The sequence below is a fragment of the Ptiloglossa arizonensis genome, chromosome 5 (assembly GCF_051014685.1).
Source record: "Ptiloglossa arizonensis isolate GNS036 chromosome 5, iyPtiAriz1_principal, whole genome shotgun sequence".
Taxonomy (NCBI): domain Eukaryota; kingdom Metazoa; phylum Arthropoda; class Insecta; order Hymenoptera; family Colletidae; genus Ptiloglossa; species Ptiloglossa arizonensis.
The window spans coordinates 22,624,329-22,644,414 of NC_135052.1; the positions used below are offsets into that span (position 1 = coordinate 22,624,329).

At 36.2% G+C, this 20,086-nt stretch overlaps 1 protein-coding gene across 2 annotated transcripts in view; it reads left to right on the top strand.

The window, feature by feature from the left end:
* Positions 1-20,086, top strand: part of Fng (Fringe glycosyltransferase) — a 185,126-nt gene that overhangs the window by 72,763 nt on the left and 92,277 nt on the right. For both annotated transcript variants that reach the window (XM_076311599.1, XM_076311600.1), the window contains exon 5: positions 7,504-7,663. In XM_076311599.1, coding sequence (XP_076167714.1) covers positions 7,504-7,663 — 160 coding nt within the window. The remainder of the gene's footprint in view (positions 1-7,503; positions 7,664-20,086) is intronic.

A 20,086-nucleotide genomic window follows, 5' to 3' on the forward strand; every position in this document is an offset into this window, starting at 1 on the left:
AATACTTATAAAATACTTTCTACTACAACACTTTTAAAATACTTTTCATTTCAATACTTATAAAATACTTTCTACTACAACACTTTTAAAATACTTTTCATTTCAATACTTATAAAATACTTTCTACTACAACACTTTTAAAATACTTTTCATTTCAATACTTATAAAATACTTTCTACTACAACACTTTTAAAATACTTACTACTACAATACGTATAAAATACTTACAACCACAATACTCGTCAAATACCAAATTTCGAGAACTTTCTAAAAATCTCTCCCAAAACCATCCTAACACCGTACCATTCGATTCCCTTTCGAGGTACGATACCTCGTCGCGATAGATTTCGCGAGCACCTCCGGCACTCCTCTTTCGAAATCGATTCACGACGATAATTATTCGCCGGTATCGTTCCTCACCGACCGACACGATCTCGATTGGATCGATCGAATTTTATAAGATCGATCATTAGTATCCATCGGTCGGTTATTAACGAGCGGGACCGGTTCGTGAACGGTGGAATCGTAGATCCGGATTTAGGGATCGATTTATCATCAAGCATCGTAACGTATCGCCGAATTGCTCGGGCCTAATGGTTTCCAATCGGTCGTGAAAGTCGTTTTAATCGTTCCACGAACGAACTGATCCGCTCGCGGGAAGAACGAGTGGGCTGTGGTGGGGATCGGGTTGGCTCGTTTCTCTCGGAACGTTGTATTTAATTAAGGCTGCCATTTCGGATTTTACGAGTCGCTTTTCGCGTACGATCAAAGGACCCGGAGTGTCGAAACTCGCAGCGTGATGCTGTCCAGCGCGACGTGTATTTTTTCACGGGCTTTAATTAAGAACCGTCGCGTCTTAAATATTATATCGCGCCGGGCAGCGAGTAAATTCGACCTAAATAGCTCGGAACGAAACGCGGGACTCTTTTCTCCTCGCGCGTAACGAAACGGGAACTGTTACGCTCGTTACGGGTCAATCTTTCGTTGATTTATTTATTGGGACACGCACGGGGGATTCGTACTGCGACACGTTACAATCTTACCGGGGCTATTACACTCTGTACAGTGAATTTTTTTAGGTGTTTTTCTTATTTTTCTTTTTAGTGAAAATGACGATAAAAATTTTCTTTTTATCAAAACAGTGAATTTTTTAGGTGTTTCTCTTCTTTTTCTTTTTAGTAAAATGACGATAAAAATTTTCTTTTTATCAAAACAGTGAATTTTTTAGGTGTTTTCCTTCTTTTCTTTTTTTCATAAAAAATGATGATAAAAATTTTCTTTTTATCAAAACAGTGAATTTTTTAGGTGTTTTTCTTCTTTTTTTTTTATCGAAAATGAGCGAGAAATTTTCGTATTGAGCTTACACGAGCATTTTTTGTTTCTATTCGGTATGGGTGTACAATCTTTTTCCGTGTAAAAATAATTAATATTGCGCGGGTTGTAGTTATTTAGGTACAGTTTTTACAGTTTCTACAGTGAGAAAATTGAAAATTATTTTATTTTATTTTAGTCATAGCTGGTAGTGGATATATTAAAAATTAAACATTCGAGCTTATTTCACAGTTAGACTATTGATTCTTCGTGTCTTTAATTTTAAACAATTTATTATTTTAAATACTTTTCTTCTACCGAATTAATTTCCTTAATCGTCTTAAACAAACTGATACACTTAATACGTTACCCCTTCCGAATTATGATCGAGGAGTAAATTCAATTTACGATATAAGTTTATCGTAAGAAATTCATTATCCAGAATATCCAGAATAAATATTTAAACATGTTTCAATTTTGAATTACGGTCGATCTTGTCCAATCGCGATCATCTTTACCGGTTCGTTGTAAGTACAATTTATAACGTAAGTCGATCTTAAGAAGATAAACGTTCATTATTCAAAGTAAGTATTTAAATATGCCGCACTTTCGAGTTACGATCGATCCTCATTAAGACGGACATCTCGCGCATCCGCTTCCGGATCCAGACCAATCAATGGCACCGGTTATCGTCCCATCGAGATATAAATTTTCCAACGAATTCGCGAGACCATTAGTTCGGCCATTAAAAACTCGATTTGAGGAGGCTCGTTCAATCTCGGCGAGAGTAAAAAAAAAATAAAGAAATGAAAGAGATTTCGCGCCTTTATTTTCAACCCGCGGCCTGTTCTCGCCGCGGCGCAGGTTGATCCTAATATATATGCAGATTGCAGGTACAAGGAGTGCTTGGATTTTACACATCGCGAGCGAGCCCTCCGCCATGGGATGTAACGTTTAAGGAGACGAAAGAAGCACTTCTTTAGTTATTTTCTCCGAAGAGACCGTAGCACTTTTGCAGCGTAACGATTTTTTCACAGGTCGATACAATATCGGGGAATAGTTGTGATTTTTTTCGATAAAAAATAACAACAATTGCAAAAGTTACCGACGTATTTACCAGGTGTTTTAATAATGACTGCAAAAGTTCTCGAATTACATTTACAAGATGTTTTAATGACAATTGTAAAAGTTCTCGGAAAATATTTACAAGGTGTCTTGATAACGATTGTAAAAATTACCGAAACACATTTGCTAGGTGTTTTAATAACATTTGTAAAAGTTCTCGAAACATTTACAAAGTGTGTTAATAACAATTGTAAAAGTTCTCGAAACATTTACAAAGTGTGTTAATAACAATTGTAAAAGTTCTCGAAACATTTACAAAGTGTGTTAATAACAATTGTAAAAGTTCTCGAAACATTTACAAAGTGTGTTAATAACAATTGTAAAAGTTCTCGAAAGATTTACAAAGTGTGTTAATAACAATTGTAAAAGTTCTCGAAACATTCTCTAGGTGTTTTAATAACAATTGTAAAAGTTCTCGAAACATTTACAAAGTGTGTTAATAACAATTGTAAAAGTTCTCGAAACATTTACAAAGTGTGTTAATAACAATTGTAAAAGTTCTCGAAAGATTTACAAAGTGTGTTAATAACAATTGTAAAAGTTCTCGAAACATTTACAAAGTGTGTTAATAACAATTGTAAAAGTTTAAAAAAAATATTTGCAAGGTGCTTTAATAACAATTGTAAAAGTTCTCGAAACATTTACAAAGTGTTTTAATAACAATAGCAAAAATTCTCGAAACACATTTACAAGATATTTTAATAACAATTGCAAAAGCCCTGGAAACACATTTACAAGATACTTCAATAACAATAGCAAAAGTTCTCGAAACACATTTACAAGATATTATATTTTAATAACAATAGCAAAAATTCTCAAAACACATTTACAAAGTGTCTAAAAAATATTCCTGCCTTCTTGACATAATTCAAAAAGTATTCCGTTTAGTAGGGATTCAGTTATGGTCGGAATTGAAAAATAAAAGAATCGTTTATTTTGAAGTCGAATTACCAGAGTACTCCCTTAATCCCATACAATGGTGCTTGACAAATATTTTTTCCGAGAGGAACGAGGCGCCTTCGTTTCAAGTTGAAACATTTTTCTGTTCGCCATTTCGCGGGACACGGATCGTGGAAGTTCGTTTCACGGCAAATTTCAAATTAGTTTCGTCGCCGAGTCGGCCGGTCCGAGGACATAAATGATTCATGCGTCCCGGTTTGCCGGTCTCTGGACCGAATACGTATGCAGATTGGAGGCGCATCTCTCGTTCGAATTTCCGCGTCCTGAATTCGGTAGTTGACTTCGCCCCGTGGGTTCGGGGCAAATAGGGGACCGTTCATGGTCTAGGGGAGAGTAGGGGGGCCGTGAGTGCAAGGTGCGACCAATTTCGACGATTGGTAGATTCGGGTGACGAGGGACGCGCGGGAATTATAAAACGGAGGATGAGATGTGTTACGAGCGATTGTGGGGGGGTTTGTTTTGCACGAATCTTTGAACTATGAGTAGAATGCGTGGGTTTTCGAACGAGTTGTTGGACCAGTATAATTAAATCGTACGATTTTCCTTGTGACCAATGTAAATACGCTAGTCTTACAACTCGTTGTGTTACCGATTAAGTCGTGTGACTTGTGTGACCAATGTAATTGAGTCGTGTGACTTGTCGCGTGACCAATGTAATGGAGTCATGTGACTTGTCGTGTGACCAACGTAATTGAGTCACGTGAGAAGTCACTCACAGCCAATGTAATTGAGTCATGTGAGAAGTCACTCACAGCCAATGTAATTGAGTCGTGTGATTTTTCGTGTGACCAACGTAATTGAGTCGTGTGACTTGTCGTGTGACCAACGTACATGAGTCACGTGACTTGTTGCGTGACCAATGTAATTGAGTCGTGTGACTTGTTGTGTGACCAATGTAATTGAATCGTGTGACTTGTGGCGTTACCAATTTAATGGAGTCATATGACTTGTCGTGTGACCCATGTAATTGAGTCACATGACTTGTTGTGTGACCAATGTAATTGAGTCACGTGACTTGTTGTGTGACCAATATGATTGAGTCATATGACTTGTTGTGTGACCAATGTAATTGAGTCACGTAACTTGTCGCGTGACCAACGTAATTGAGTCACGTGACTTGTTGTGTAACCAATGTAATTGAGTCACGTGACTTGTCGTGTGACCAATACAATTGAGTCATACGACTTGCAGGACCGATGTAACTAAATTGTACAAACAACGTAATTGAGTCGTATGAAACATTGTGTGACCAATATAATTGAGTCATACGACTCGTACGACCAGTGTAACTAAATTATACGAGCAATATAATTGAATCGTACGACTTGTCGCGTGACTAATGTTATTGAGTCGTATGATTTACTCTGTGACCAATTTGAACCATAAATCTTACCACGGTGAGCTTTCAAACGACCAATTTAACCAAGTCGTACGACTAGTCCTACGACTAATTTAATTAATTAATTTAACGATCGTACGACTTGTACAATCAATTCAGTCGGGTCGTACGATTTGCTCTATGTAGCTACTTGAACGATAAATTTTATCGTATCTGAGTTCACGTACAACCAATGTTGCTAAGTCGTACATCTTATTCCGCGATCAATTTAACCAAGTCGTACGACTCATCGCATGACCAATTTAACCAAGTTGTTTGATTTGTCGTATGACCAGTCTCACCAAAACGTACGATGGTCGTATCGACTTATCGTACGACTTATCGTACGATAAATGGTAACATGCACGGGCCGTCTAACGCGTAGGTAATTCGAAGCAAGAAACACTTAACGCGGACAAAGTATCGTGGACTGGAAAATCGATGTGATATAAATCTGATTTGCGTGAAATGCCCCGTGAATTATAAAACGCATAGAGAATTGACAAAGAGTAATTTGTACAGATAAGGGATAATAATTGAACGTATATGTACAATATTACATGTACACAGGAAAGTCGGTGGAATTTGAGCACATAAAAAATTTAGGGTATGGAAAAATCAATTCGTACGAAAATTGTTATGGAAATTCGATGCATTGGAAATTAAACACTGAGAAAATTAGGTGCACTGGAGGAAAGTAATGTATTGTAAATTAGTTTCATTGGAAAATTAATGTAGATTAGGTGCGTACGAAATTCAAAGTCAGCATGGAGATCATTCTCCTTGGAAAATAATTCTATGGACATTTTATTGTACATTACAAAATTGAACTCTCTGGAAAATTCGGTGCACGGTGCATGAGAAATTGGATGCACAAGGAATTAGGTGCATTGAAAAATCAATGTAAGTTATTTGGACGTATAAAGAATTAGGTGCGTTGAAAAATTAATTTAAGTTATTTAAATTGAAAACTTCAAGTAACTTAGGTACAATTTTATTAGAAAATTCTAAAAATTGACAATATACAATTGACCAAATTTAAACATTCTTTTCCTGTTGTATGTTAAAAGTTGGTCGATTGTATATCATTAATTTTTTTGAATTTTCTCATAAAACTGTACCTAAGTTATGCTAATTTTTCAATGCAAATAACTCATATTAATTTTTCAAGTAATTTGCATTGAACAATTAACGTAAATAACTTGAAAAATTGACGTGAATTATTTGCATTGAATAATTAACGTAAATAACTTGAAAAATTAACGTGAATTATTTGTATTAAAAAATTAACGTAAATAACTTGAAAAATGAACATAAATTGAAAAATTAATGTGAGTTATTTGCATTGAAAAATTAACGTAAATAACTTGAAAAATTGACGTGAATTATTTGCATTAAAAAATTAACGTGAATTATTTGCATTAAAAAATTAACGTAAATTATTTGCATTAAAAAATTAACGTGATTATTTGCATTGAAAAATTAACGTAAATAACTTGAAAAATTAACATAAATTGAAAAATTAATGTGAGTTATTTGCATTGAAAAATTAACGTAAATAACTTGAAAAATTAACGTGAATTATTTCCATTGAAAAATTAACGCAACGCTGTGTCCAGTTTGGTCACAAAATTCAAAGAATTACCAATATAAAATCACCGAACCTTGAACCTTCTTCTTCAACTTTCCATCCCGCAATAAATAACCAAAAACTTAATCAAAAAGTCGCTCCTCCCGTTCAAAAATCATACATTATAATTTGTCAAAAATTTAGAAAACATAGCTCGAGAGATCGATGTAAATTAACTGCGCGCGTAAATTCAAAGCCAGCACGTAGATCGTACTCCCTGGAAAATCGTTCCAGGGACACTCTTATCCATAAAATCGAGCTCACCGTGATATTCCTCCCATAGGAAACCGATGATCGGTCAATTTCGCGTAGCTGGGACAGCATTGTCCGCGAACCTCGTCGCGTATTGTCGCAACCGTATCGTGTTCCGGTTCGCGCGGGAGATATGATCTCGCGCGCGTACAAAAGCGAGGCTAAGCGAGCGCAGCGTCGTTTCTGCCTCGCCACGTACACCCGGCTACGCCATTAAGCTGGAATTCAGGTGTATTAACGATGCCAGTCGACGGCAGGTACGTATCGAGCAACCGTGGTGGCCACCCGGTAGCGCTAATGGCACGTCTGAGCCGTTCGTTAGAGAGATTTTATTTCGCCTATCCTAGCTCTCTGGGTACACCCGTTTATGCTCTCTGTCAGTATCTCCGTGTATCCTCTTCTAGGAAACGTCCTTTAGCGATTGCGTTTCGATGTCAGCCGCATCGCGAACGATAAGATAGATTTCGATTTTTCCTCCTCGTCTCTACGTTGGCTGGATACATACCAAGTACACCTTATCGGCCATTCGGAGTGTGTGTGCAACGAGTGTAGGCAATTATCGAACGATAGCCACGGGATTATCTCGGGTTAGTTTTCCCTATCGAATCGTAATCGGGCGATCCCGTTTACCGGTTCGCGCCAAACGGTCGATAACCGGATCTTTTTCGATCAAAGGACACCTTGTATTAAAGTGGTTAATCGTGGTGGTTCCCGGTGATCCGTATCGGGGGATAATCGTACCTCGAGTTAATGCTCGATGATGGTGGACGTTCGCTCGCGTATGACCGTTCAAAGGTTCAAACGAAGCCCGGGGATTTAAATCGATTTCGTTCTGGATTGGTTTCAGGTGGTTCTGCCACTTCGATGACGATAATTACGTGAACGTGCCACGCCTGCTGAAGCTTCTGGACAACTACAATCCACGGGAGGATTGGTACCTGGGCAGGCCCTCGATACCGGCACCGTTGGAGATCATCAAACAGGGACCGGAACCCTCCAAGCGACCGGTGAGTTTCATTCGGCGAACTGCTTAAAATCAAACCTGTTCCCGCGCGTCGACTTTTTTGCCAATTTCGAGAAAGACGGGACAGGGAGGGAGGGACCGTTTTTAACGATCAACGCACTCTGCCTTCGAACGGTCGCGCGAACGATTCCTGCACCGTTTGAAGCCGTTTGGTAACCCAAATACCGGGTTAGGGATCGTTTGGTACAATGTAGATACGCGTGACTTGTGTTCGAAGTGGGAACTTGGGCCGGGAAGGACGATCGAGGTGGTTCTTCGAGCGAGGGAAAGCCGGTGGTTTCGAATTGGGCGGATTCGGAACGAGGATGTTCACGAGTACCGGTATTTACGAGTGTAATATCCTTGGGGAGCGATATTTACGAGTACATCAATTTTGAAAGAACTTGAGGAGGTACGTAACTGTATGAGTATCGATACTCGTGAGTACTGGTATTTGAAGTATTGATGTTCACGAGTACCGATATTCACAAGGACTGACAGTTAGAGTATTAACATTTACGAATACTCTTGAGGATCAATATTTACGAGTACATCAATTTTGAAAGAACTTGAGGAGGTACGTAACTTTATGAGTATCTACACTTGTGAGTACTGGTATTTCAAGTATTGATGTTTCACGAGTACAAATATTCATAAGCACCGACAATCATAAGGATTGATAGTTAGAGTATTAACACTTACGAGTACCAATACTCTTGAGGATCAATATTTACGAGTACATCAACTTTTGAGGAACTTGAGGAGGTATGTAAGTTTACGAGTATCTACACTCGTGAGTACTGGTATTTGAAGTATTGATGTTCACGAGTACCGATATTCACAAGGACTGACAGAGTATTAACATTTACCAATACTCTTGAGGATCAATATTTATGAGTACATCAACTTTGGAGGAATTTGACGAGGCACGTAACTTTATAAGTACCGATACTTATGAGTACTGACAGACATGAGTTTCGATGCTCATAAGTACAGTCGCTCATGAGTATGGATATTTACGAGTACACTAATTGTGCATGAACTTAAGCGAGTACGTACTTTTATAAATACAAAAACTCACAATTACCAATACTCCCGAGTATTAATACTTATTAGTACATAAACTCTCAAAGAACTTAAAGGAGAACATACCCTAACGAATCCAGAAAAATCGATTTCTTTTTCATTTATCTATTCAATTGCACACAGTACGGAGAATACAAGTTTGATCAGAAAATCTCGAAAATTGACGATATTATAATCGAACCACTGTTAAAATTGTTCTTCGAGTTGCGTATAATTATTAATTCTTCAAAATTTAAAAATTGGCTCCCGTTCAAATACAAAATTTCATCTATTCTCGTATAGAAACTCAAATCACATAGATAGAATTCTAATTTCTATCAATATGATAAACTATAAATAAAACCCTTTTTCAATAACAAAAATTAAATCAATTTATCGAGTAATTTTTCCTGAATAAATTCTCAATAACTCCTTTTCGATAAAAAAAAAAGAAATTAAATTAATTTATCCAGTAATTTTTCCCGAATAAATTCCCAATAACACTTTTTCAATAAAAAAAAAAGAAAGAAAATCAATTTATCGAGTAACTTTTCTCGACTATATTCTCAAAGAAGTTCTTTCCTTTTACAAAGCTACGCACCGCCTTAAGGACTACCGTATTTAAAAGTTAGGATCCTCGGGTGATACTTCAAGTTATCGTTAGCTGTTCGTTTCGCTCTTGTTCGCAACTTGAACGTTTCAAAGGGATCGTCCCCTTTCCGGCTCAAGTGGCGGTCAGCAGGAGACAATAACGAGTAGCGAGTCGTTTTTTAGCCGCTGTTGGCAGCTAGCAGCGTGAAATTCGTTTCCACGCGCCTCACGGGTGGCCCGTCGGCGATATGCAACGTCTCGTGGGAGGGAAACCATAGGCGTAGCCTCTCGTCGCGCAAAAGAGAAAAGAGTTCCTCCATCGCCTCCCGAGCACACTCCAGGGACAAGATGAAACTAAAAAGACGATAACTCGACAAAGAACTCGACTATGTTCTTGTTTGTAACCGGAAAGGAGGCAAATTGCGTAACATGCCGGCCACTCTTATCGAATTTATGCACCTGCTACCACGAGCCACGTTTTCCAGCTTACTGGAACTTGAACCGAACTCCGTGGGGGGTTACCACCCTTCCTGGGTGGAGTTCGACGAAGGAGAAACTCAACAGGGGAAAGAGGCCTGTTCCTTCTCATTGTTACTTGTGCTGTTATGGTTCTTGTCGTGTATAGGCGGGTCTAAAAAGGGATGAAAAGTTAGAACGTACGAAAGGAGCTTTGTTAGCGACGGGAAAGAGTTTCCATAAAATTTAACGATTCGTCTTTGAAAACTTTTTCAAAGATACACCGGTAGGTGTCTAAGGGGAGAATTTTTCAAGTTCTATTTTTTTTTACGATTAGTACGTGCCACGAAAGTTTAATCACCGTTATTATTCGGTGTTACGTTATCGTTGCGAATTCTTTGTCACGTGGTGTTTTTATATCTGGTTTAAAATTTTATCGAGCACGAGAAACGGTATTACAGATCCACATCGAGGGATAATATTTCTCATCTGCTTTTTACGATCTGCATCTGCCTTGAAAGTTTCATAATCACTATTATTATTTATTATTATTCTCTCTGCTACATCGCTTCTTTTAATTCATGCGTTACACGTGCACCAAAAATACATTAATAATGTCGCAACATTATTTGCAACGGTATTCGTTTATTTATTTTACGTAACATTCTTGAAAGAAATTATAATACTTCGTGACTATATCGATGGGCAGTTACTTTCAAAGTTCTGCTTTTTACGATCGGCATGTGTCTTATGAGTTTCATAATTACTATCATTATTCGTTGTTATGTTATTGTCATATATTCACTCTACCACCTCGCATTTTAACGTTATGCGTCATACGTGCACCAAAGAGTCCTCTCATGGAAATAAATAATACCACGATATGAATATTCACGAGAGTATTTTTCAATTTATATTAATCAATTTCGTAAATCGTAGAAATAAAACAACATCACGATATTAATATTCACAACAGTACTCTTCAATTTGTACTATTCATATTTTCCAAATTCTAAAAATAAATAAATAATATCGCGATATTAATATTCACAACAGTACTCTTCAATTTGTGCTATTCATATTTTTCAAATTCTAAAAATAAATAATATCGCGATATTAATATTTACAACAGTACTCTTCAATTTGTACTATTCATATTTTTCAAATTCTAAAAATAAATAAATAATATCGCGATATTAATATTTGCAACAGGAATCTTCGATTTATTTTACCCAACTTCGTAAATTGTAAAAAATGAATAGTATCACAATATTATTTACAATAGTATTTTTCAATTTATTTTACTCAACTTTGCAAATCGTAAAACTAAATAGCACCACAATATTATTTACAATAGTGTTCTTCAATTTATTTTATATTTTATTATTTTAATAATAGTGTCTTTCAATCTATTTTATAATTTTAATTTAAATTTTATTTCATGTTTCATTATTTTAATAATAGTATCCTTCAATCTATTTTACAATTTCAATTTATATTTCATTTCATATTTTATTATTTTAATAGTAGTGTCTAATTTATTTTACAATTTTAATTTATATTTCATTTCATATTTTATTATTTCAATAACAGTGTTCTTCAATTTATTTTACTCAATTTCTTTATTTCAAGATATATAAGAGATCTTCGATCATAATAGTAACATAAAAATCCTCCCTGCTTCCATAAAGGTAAGGGGAAGAGGACGCCTTGTTGCAACGTTCGTTCGTTCGTTCTTCCTTCTTTGGATCACCCCGTACAAGTTTCTTATCTCGCTGCAGATGCGCGATAGGCTTTCACGGGTAGGTCTCGTCGAGCTGAACCGTGAAATCGTGATTTTCCTCGCGAGAGACGCGACCGCCTCTCTCGTATACCGCGGATAGTCAATTTTCAGAGCTTCTTGCACGTCGCTTTCTTCGCCTCGCCGCGCCAGCAGAAATTACTCGAAAAGTTTCAACGAACCGTCGGGCATCCACCTCGAGCTTTGTACGCGACTTAGGGGCGCATTGTCTGCTGTGATAACGCGATTACTTTCGGGCTGCGAGTTTCGCAGAAATCCCACCCTATTACTACTGCGAGTCGTCTCGTTCGATGTGTTCTTGCTGTTTCGTAAATATCGTGGAACTGTTATTTCAAAAGAATTCTCTCTTTTCTCGTCGATGGGAAACCCATCGGCTTCGAAAGACCCGATAGCTTTTAAATTTGTCTCGTTGAAAATATTTCGATTCAAGAAATAAGAAATTTAATAATGGAAGTCTTGGAAAGTTCGATTTGTTAATTTAAATCTTGTTACTCTGTGGAAACTTTGTTAACTTAGAAATGAAAATAGTATTATTGGATTCGAGTCGACAATTTTTAGTTTTCAATTCGTAAGATTTTCACAGCTTTGTTTTTTTTTATTGAACGTGTCGGTTATAAGTTACTTTGGTTATGTGGGGATCGCGTTAGTTGATTAAAGTGTTATTATTATTGCTTTGGATTGCAGTTCAATCTTACTGTCGATTTCGAATATGAAACATAAACGAACCGTGAATAAAATGTATTTCCATTGGTGATTATCAATAACCGAGGCTGTGGTTACAATTTCACCAGTTATAAACAGTAGTGTTTTTCGTGTTTGAAATTCTATTGCTTACGAACCACCTTGTTAAAAGACACAATACAAAATGGAAAAATACTCGTGAAACGTGTTACGGAAAAGTTTTTGCAATAATTACCATTAATTTCGCAAATCGTTAAAATAAATAGTATAATTAATCACCATTGATAATTGTCTTAATTACCAAGATATACGATCAAATGTACAAAATATACAGATATAAAAAATATTATTTAATTACCGTTAATAATTACCATAATTACCATAATTACTAAAATATACAATCTCGCAGATCGTAATTTGTCGTTGTCGACGAATCGTGAGTGGGTTCAAGGCACGTAAGAATGTGTCTCCATTGAAAGTTATCAATAACCGAGGCACTGTCGTAACTTAAATTTCAGGAGTTTTAAAAAGTAATATTCTTTGGGTTCGAAAATTATTCACTTGCTAAATGACAATCGATAAAGTATGAAGAAATACTCGCACAATATGTTACATTGAATTAATTACCACTAATTTCAAACATATACAATCTGTTGCATTATAATTCATTGTTTCAACGAACCATAAAAATAATAAAAATAAATGAAAATGCATTTCCATCGGTGATTATCAACATTCAAAACACTTTTAATATTTCTCTTGTCTCGTGTAAGAATAAATAAAAATGGATTTGCATTGTTGATCATTAACATCCAAAACATTAATATTACCCGTATTTGAAAATTTATCGCAAGAAGAATTATTTTCCAGAAGATTTAATAAGAAATAAAAAAATATTGCAAATCTATTGCAAAAAAATTTCTTCTCAAAATATTTAACAAAAAACTAAAAAATACTTGCAAAATAAGTAACATTAAATTCTTCGCATTAATTACAACTAATTTCAAACATATACAATCTTTTGCATCGTAATTCATCGTTTCAACAAACCATAAAAATATTAAAAATAAATAAAAATTCCTTACCAAGAAATACATTAAACAACGAAAAAATATTCGGAGCAACACGTTACGGTAAATTCTTCGCATTATTAACTGTTAATTTTCAATTCGAACAAAGTGAACAATCTTTGCAACAAATCATGAAAATATTAAATAAAAATAAAAATGCATTTCCATCAGCGGTCATCAACGTATCCAAAACATTAATATTTCCCATATTTGAAAATCCATTATAAAAATCCATTATTTTCCAAAAGTTTTAATAAGAAATTAAAAAATACCTGCGAAACACGTTACGATAAGTTCTTCTTAATTGAAGATCTATCGTAGAAAAAATTCCTTTCCAAAAGTTTTAATAAAAAAATCAAAAAAAAAAAAAAAAACAGACAGAAAAATATCCGGAGAAACACGTTACGGTAAATTCCACGCATTAATTACCGCTAATTTCGTACACGAACAAAACGAACAATCCCACGGACCGTAATTCGTCGCTGTCAACGAATTGTGAATACGTTCGAGATATGTAAGAATGTGTTTCCATCGGCGGTACACGTGAAATCCTCCTCGGATCGCGATACGGAGGCAAGGACGCGCGACCACGATACCGAAGATCGTAAGTGGGTCCCGTGGCACTGTCAGAAGTCGAAAGTCGAGGCGCAGCGCGCGATCAAAAATCGATAAAAGGCCTGTCTTACGAGCGGACTCACGAGAGATACACGCCGCGATTTGGATTCCGCGATATGATCGCACGTAGAGCCCGGCAGCCGACAGGTAAAACGGGCCCGCGATCTTATCGCTCGACAGTGTCATGCTATAAACCCATTAATCCTTTTTCCTTCGGTGAGAGAGAGAGAGAGAGAGGGGGAGAAAAAAAGAAAAGAAAAAAGAAAAAGAAGAAAAAAAAAACGGGCAGGAAGAGCGCGGTGGAGAGAGTAGAAAATAAAAGGATCACCGTTGTCAGACGGTGGCCTTCCACTCGAGGGACTCGTGGTTCGTGTGGCTTGAACAAAATTCTCCGGCGCATTTATCATCCGCTTAGACAAATTAATAGCGGCACCGATCCGCTTGTCGGTGGTACAAAGAATTCTCGCGGGACGATGTCGTACAGCGCGCTTCCTTTCGCGACACGCGTCCTATGGACACGCGCAGGACCTTTGGGAGAAAATGGGATGATCGTAGACGATGAGATCGATGGAGTATTGGGGTATTGTTGATAGACTTTGGTGTATTAATGTTTCACCGGGATGAAAATAAAGTGTCACAAGTCTCAAAATATTTTGTGTGCTCTAGAGTTCACAAATGTTACTTTGCTATAAGTGGAGTGTAATCATGGAGGGTGAGAACGATGGGGTATTTAGGAATTATTAATAGATTTTGGTGTATTAATGTTTCACCGAGATGGAAATAAAGTGTCATAAGTCACAAAGTATTTTGTGCGCTCTATAGTTCAAAAATGTTACTTTGCTATAAGTGGAGTAATCATGGAGGGTGAGAACGATGGGGTATTTAGGAATTATTAATAGATTTTGGTGTATTAAAGTTACACCGAGATGGAAATAAAGTGTCACAAGTTACAAAGTATTTTGTGTGCTCTAGAGTTCAAAAATGTTAGTTTGCTATAAGTGGAGTAATCATAGAGGGTGAGATCGATGGGGTATTTACGAATTATTAATAGACTTTGGTGTATTAAAGTTACACCGAGATGGAAATAAAGTGTCACAAAATTTTTTGTGTGCTCTAGAGTTCACAAATGTTATTTTTCTATAAATAGAGTAATTGTGGAGGGTGAGATCGACGAGTATTGGAGAACTATTAAAAGATGTTGGTGAATTAAAGTTACACCAAGATGGAAATAAAGTATCACAAAATATTTAGTGTGCTCTAGAGTACACAAATGTTACTTTGCTATAAGTGGAGTAATCATGGAGGGTGAGATCGATGGGGTATTTAGGAATTACTAATAGATTTTGGTGTATTAAAGTTACACCGAGATGAAAATAAAGTGTCACAAAATATTTGGTGTGCTCTAGAGTTCACAAATGTTACTTTGCTATAAGTGGAGTAATCATGGAGGGTGAGATCGATGGGGTATTTAGGAATTGTTAATAGATTTTGGTGTATTAAAGTTACACCGAGATGGAAATAAAGTGTCACAAATTATTTTGTGTGCTCTAGAGTTCACAAATGTTATTTCTCTATAAATAGAGTAATTGTGGAGGGTGAGATCGACGAGTATTGGGGAACTATTAACAGATGTTGGTGTGTTAATGTTACACCAAGATGGAAATAAAGTGTCACAAAATACTTTGTGTGCTCTAGAGTTCACAAATATTATTTTGCTATAAGTGAAGTAATAGTGGACGGTGAGATCGACGAGTATTGGGGCACTATTAACAGATTTTGGTATATGAAAGTGTATGTATTACACCGAGATGGTAATAAAGGTACATTGATACGTATCATAAGTCAAAAAATAGTTTGTATATCCTAATTTCACAATTGTGATTTTTTTATAAATGGAATAATCATGAGGGAATCTCTGCTCGAAGGTTGTAGAACATTTACCTATTTTATTAAATTTTGATCATGTGCGACAAGGAACCATTAATGTACACAAATAAAGTAACAATGAAAAAAGCACATTATTATAAACAGAAGGAACGAACAATATATACGTTTTTTAAATACCAATATCACTTGTGAAAATAATTCTATTTAAAATTCTAAATACAATATCGATTTTTAATCGTGGTGATTATATATCTTCGTGACATCGTGTTCTTTCTCTCTCTATGTTGTTGGGTTTCATATTCGTAATGCAATCGCAGAAGGGAAAGGAAGTCGAAACTAGTAGCCGCGAGATGAAAGGATAAATCTCGTAAAACCCAGAGGACTCGTTCCTTCTCGCGGAGATTAACCGTTTCTTCTTTAGACCGATTGGGACCATTCATCAACAGCTCTGGAGGATATCTTTCTCTGATATTTCTGCTCGACGCTCGTTAAGCTCTAATCGTTGGTCTTTTCCATTTCTCCAGGAACCTCTCCGTGTCCCTGGTTGACGATGTTGGGGACAAATTTCTAAGATACGTACCTGATATAAGATTAGCAGGCTTATGGATAGACCGCACCATAATTATAGGGATATCCCAACGTGTGGACCTACACCTCTGTTCAAAAGTCATAGAACACTTATCTATTTTAACAAATTTTAATTATATGTTTTATTTCTCTGTCTATTTGTATCTGTAAAGGAAAAGAAATGATTAGTGTACACGAGTAAATTAACGAAGAGAAAGATAAAAAAATAATGTTTAACAATATTGTGAATTTGGTTTTTAAAGGTGCAAATAGAACAGTCAAAAAAATCAATAGTTATAAGATACTTGTAACGTACGGAATATATTCTATTGATTGGGTCGAAGGGAATAACAGAGTATAAATAAATGTCAGGTAAATTATTGAAGTTATTTTGCTTAGTTTCTGCGAGTATTATAAAAAAGGAACAAAGAGGTTATAAAAAAATAATTGCTAAGATTATTCCTCCTTAAAATTAATGGAAGAAGTATTCAAAGTACACTGAGGATATTTAGATACACAGAAGATTTAATTATTTATTTATCGATTACTTTCTACATACAGCTTCGTTACTTCTTCCAGGATTTTTTATTATATTACACACCGGCGGTGTAAAACTTTTTATACAATTTCATACAAAGATGTATAAAAATTAACGAACATTGTATAAAACAGTAAACATTCAACAAAATTTCATTTATATCATAAAGAACATCTTATACAACATTCATAAAAATTGATTCGTCCACGAATCTCATTGATTAACAAATCATTCGTCCCTACAATCTGCAATGTTACAATTAACATTACTAATTTTTAAGATACTAATTTCAATTCACTATTAGTATCCCAAATATACTACATTTCCTCTAATGTTATTACTATCAAACGTATACAATAATTTCCACGTTGTACGCAATAATTTCCACGATGTCGAAATACAGCCACAAACTACTACCCAGACCTAACCTCAAAGTTATACAAGTATCGTTCCTACTGGAGAACGCTCTTATTTCTTAATTCCCCGCTCAGTAGAACACGGACTTCGAAGTAGAAAGTGAGAATTTATCCACGAAGGAAATTCGTCGATCAAAGTGGACAGAATCGATCGTCGTGGAAAATAAATAAATAAATAAAATACGAGCGTTGGCTCGCTGGTTGGCTCGCTCGCGAGCGAGCCAGCCAGTTACGTAAGGTTGCGCAAGAGAGCTAGACGCCACGGAGATCGAACGTTTCGCAGTTTTATTCTGGTTTTATTGGGAACATATTCGGGGGACCGGGCGTCTCGAGTGAATGGACATTGTTCGGCGGACACGGACTCGCATAGAGGGAGGGTCGACTCGATGCTCGGTGTTTTTCAGTCCTCCTCGAGGACTCCTCTTCATTCAGCCTTCTTACGATCCGGTCGGACCAGTATCGTTGCACCTAACCCCCTCGAAAGTCGATCGAGTTCTCCGGTGCCTTGTATATCGATAACGCGCGCACGGTAACCCACTTAAGTCCCTCGTGGCTTGCACCGGCATTATAGATCGCCGCCACGTTCTCTTTTCGCTTAGATTCGACGCGACGCATCAATTTTCTCGTAAAATCCACGCCTAACCCGGACCTGGTTCTCTAAGGAGGGGGGGCTTCGGAAGTGACCTTCATCGATTGCATTAAAATTTTGCAGGGTGATTCGTTTATACTTAAAATAAACGTAGCTGCAATTTTAGTAGTAGATGGTTAACCAATTTTGAGAAAAATAAAAATGATTTCTTAACAAAGGGGGGCTTCAGAAGTGACCTTCATTGATTCAATTGAAATTTTGCAGGGTGATTCGTTTATATTTAAAATAAAGGTTACTGTAATTTTAGCCGTAGATGGTTAACCAATTTTGAGAAAAATAAAAATAACTTTTAGACAAAGGGGGGCTTCAGAAGTGACCTCCATGGATTGTATTGAAATTTTGCAGGGTTTTGCAAAATTTATATTTGCATTTATATTTAAAATAAACGTAGCTGTAATTTTAGCCGTAAATTATTAATTTTGAGAAAAGTAGTTGTAAAAGTTTGGAAAAATCATGTGGTCAGATAGTGCAGTAAAACAATTCGCACCAGTGCACAAAGATCACTGTGGCAAGTCGACTAGTCTATATAATTGCAAATTTTTCATTTTAATACTTGTATTATAAATTGTACATATTATATGTGTGTATATATATGCACAAAAGCTATTAGTATATTTAAACTAAAAATTGATCAGAAGTTATGATTTTTTCCATATAAGTGCAATTTCGGGGATACGTAATGTTCCTGGATGTTTTGAAAAACATTAACCTTCTTTTTTCTGTTATTAAATAAAAAGTATTTTGTTAATCGCACCATTGCAATACATTGTCAACCGATTATCGACTGTTTTTCGTTCGATAACTTTTTTTCCCCCCAGTTCAGCGTAACTATTAAATATATTTTCAATGTATCGATTATTATTTAAATTTTGAGCAATCCTCGGTTAATATTCATTTTCTTCGTGAAATTTCAACATTACCGATTTACAGACGGAATCGTGAGATTAGTTCAATCCGAGATACTAATACTCACTTCTACGAGACACCCGTAATTTTCTTGTAATTAGTAAAAATTCAATGGCGTACGGGGTCAAGCTTCATTTCGTGTCTTCATCCGGGACGATTACTCCAGCTGCATTAAACAAATCTGAGCTAACCTAGACCGTAATAATAGTCGGTGGAATCTCATTCCACGGGTTGCCGTAAATGTTCCCATTTCGCGATATTCGCTTGCATTCCTACCGAGATCGCGAACACTTTCTGGGAAATCTATCACAGCGCTCCTTTCCTACTCGACCCTGCAGCGAACCTACTCGTGGTTCGTTGCATTTCGAACACCGTGAAATTTCATTTTTCGTAGGATGGATTTAGGAATCACTGAAGCTTTGAGTATTCTTATTTAGGAAGGTAAAAACATGGGAATATTGAAATTAAGAAGCATTGAAATTTTTATGAATAACTTGGAGACTATTTAAACGTGGAAGTAGTAATTTTAACTGTTCAGTGTCTGGGTTTACGAATACTGGAACTTTTGAGTTCTTGTACTCACTAAGCGTTGAAACTTTCATGTATCGTATTCGTGGATGTTGAACTTTTGAGTACCGATATTTAAGTATACTAACTTTTGAGTAGAGATATTGTACTCGCGAGTATCTTAGTATTAGAATACTCGTATCCGTAGAAAACGAAACTTTCAAGAGCTATCGTAACTATGGTATTCGGTGCTCAGAAATTTTCGAATATCGATATTCGTGTACCCTGAAACTTTCGAGTATAAATATTCTAAAGCTCAAAAAGTCCCTAATATATTGGTACTCGCGAGTACCTTAGTATTCGAGCATCCGTATCCACGAGAATAGGTACTGCCTAATTTTTGAGGACAATTACTCACGCACTCCGAAACTTCCGAGTGCAAGTATTCTGGATCTCCAACAGTCTCGGATATTGGTACTCACGAGGACCCTAATATTCGAGTACCCGTATCTATCAGCACTGGTACTCCTTAACTTTCGATTATAAATATTCACACCCTCCGAAACTTTTAAGTACGAGTACCCTGAAACTTCGAAAACCTCGAAGTTTTCGAAATACTCTGAAATCTTCGAGTGCAACTATTCTGGAACTCCAACTTTCGAATATTGCGAGTAATAT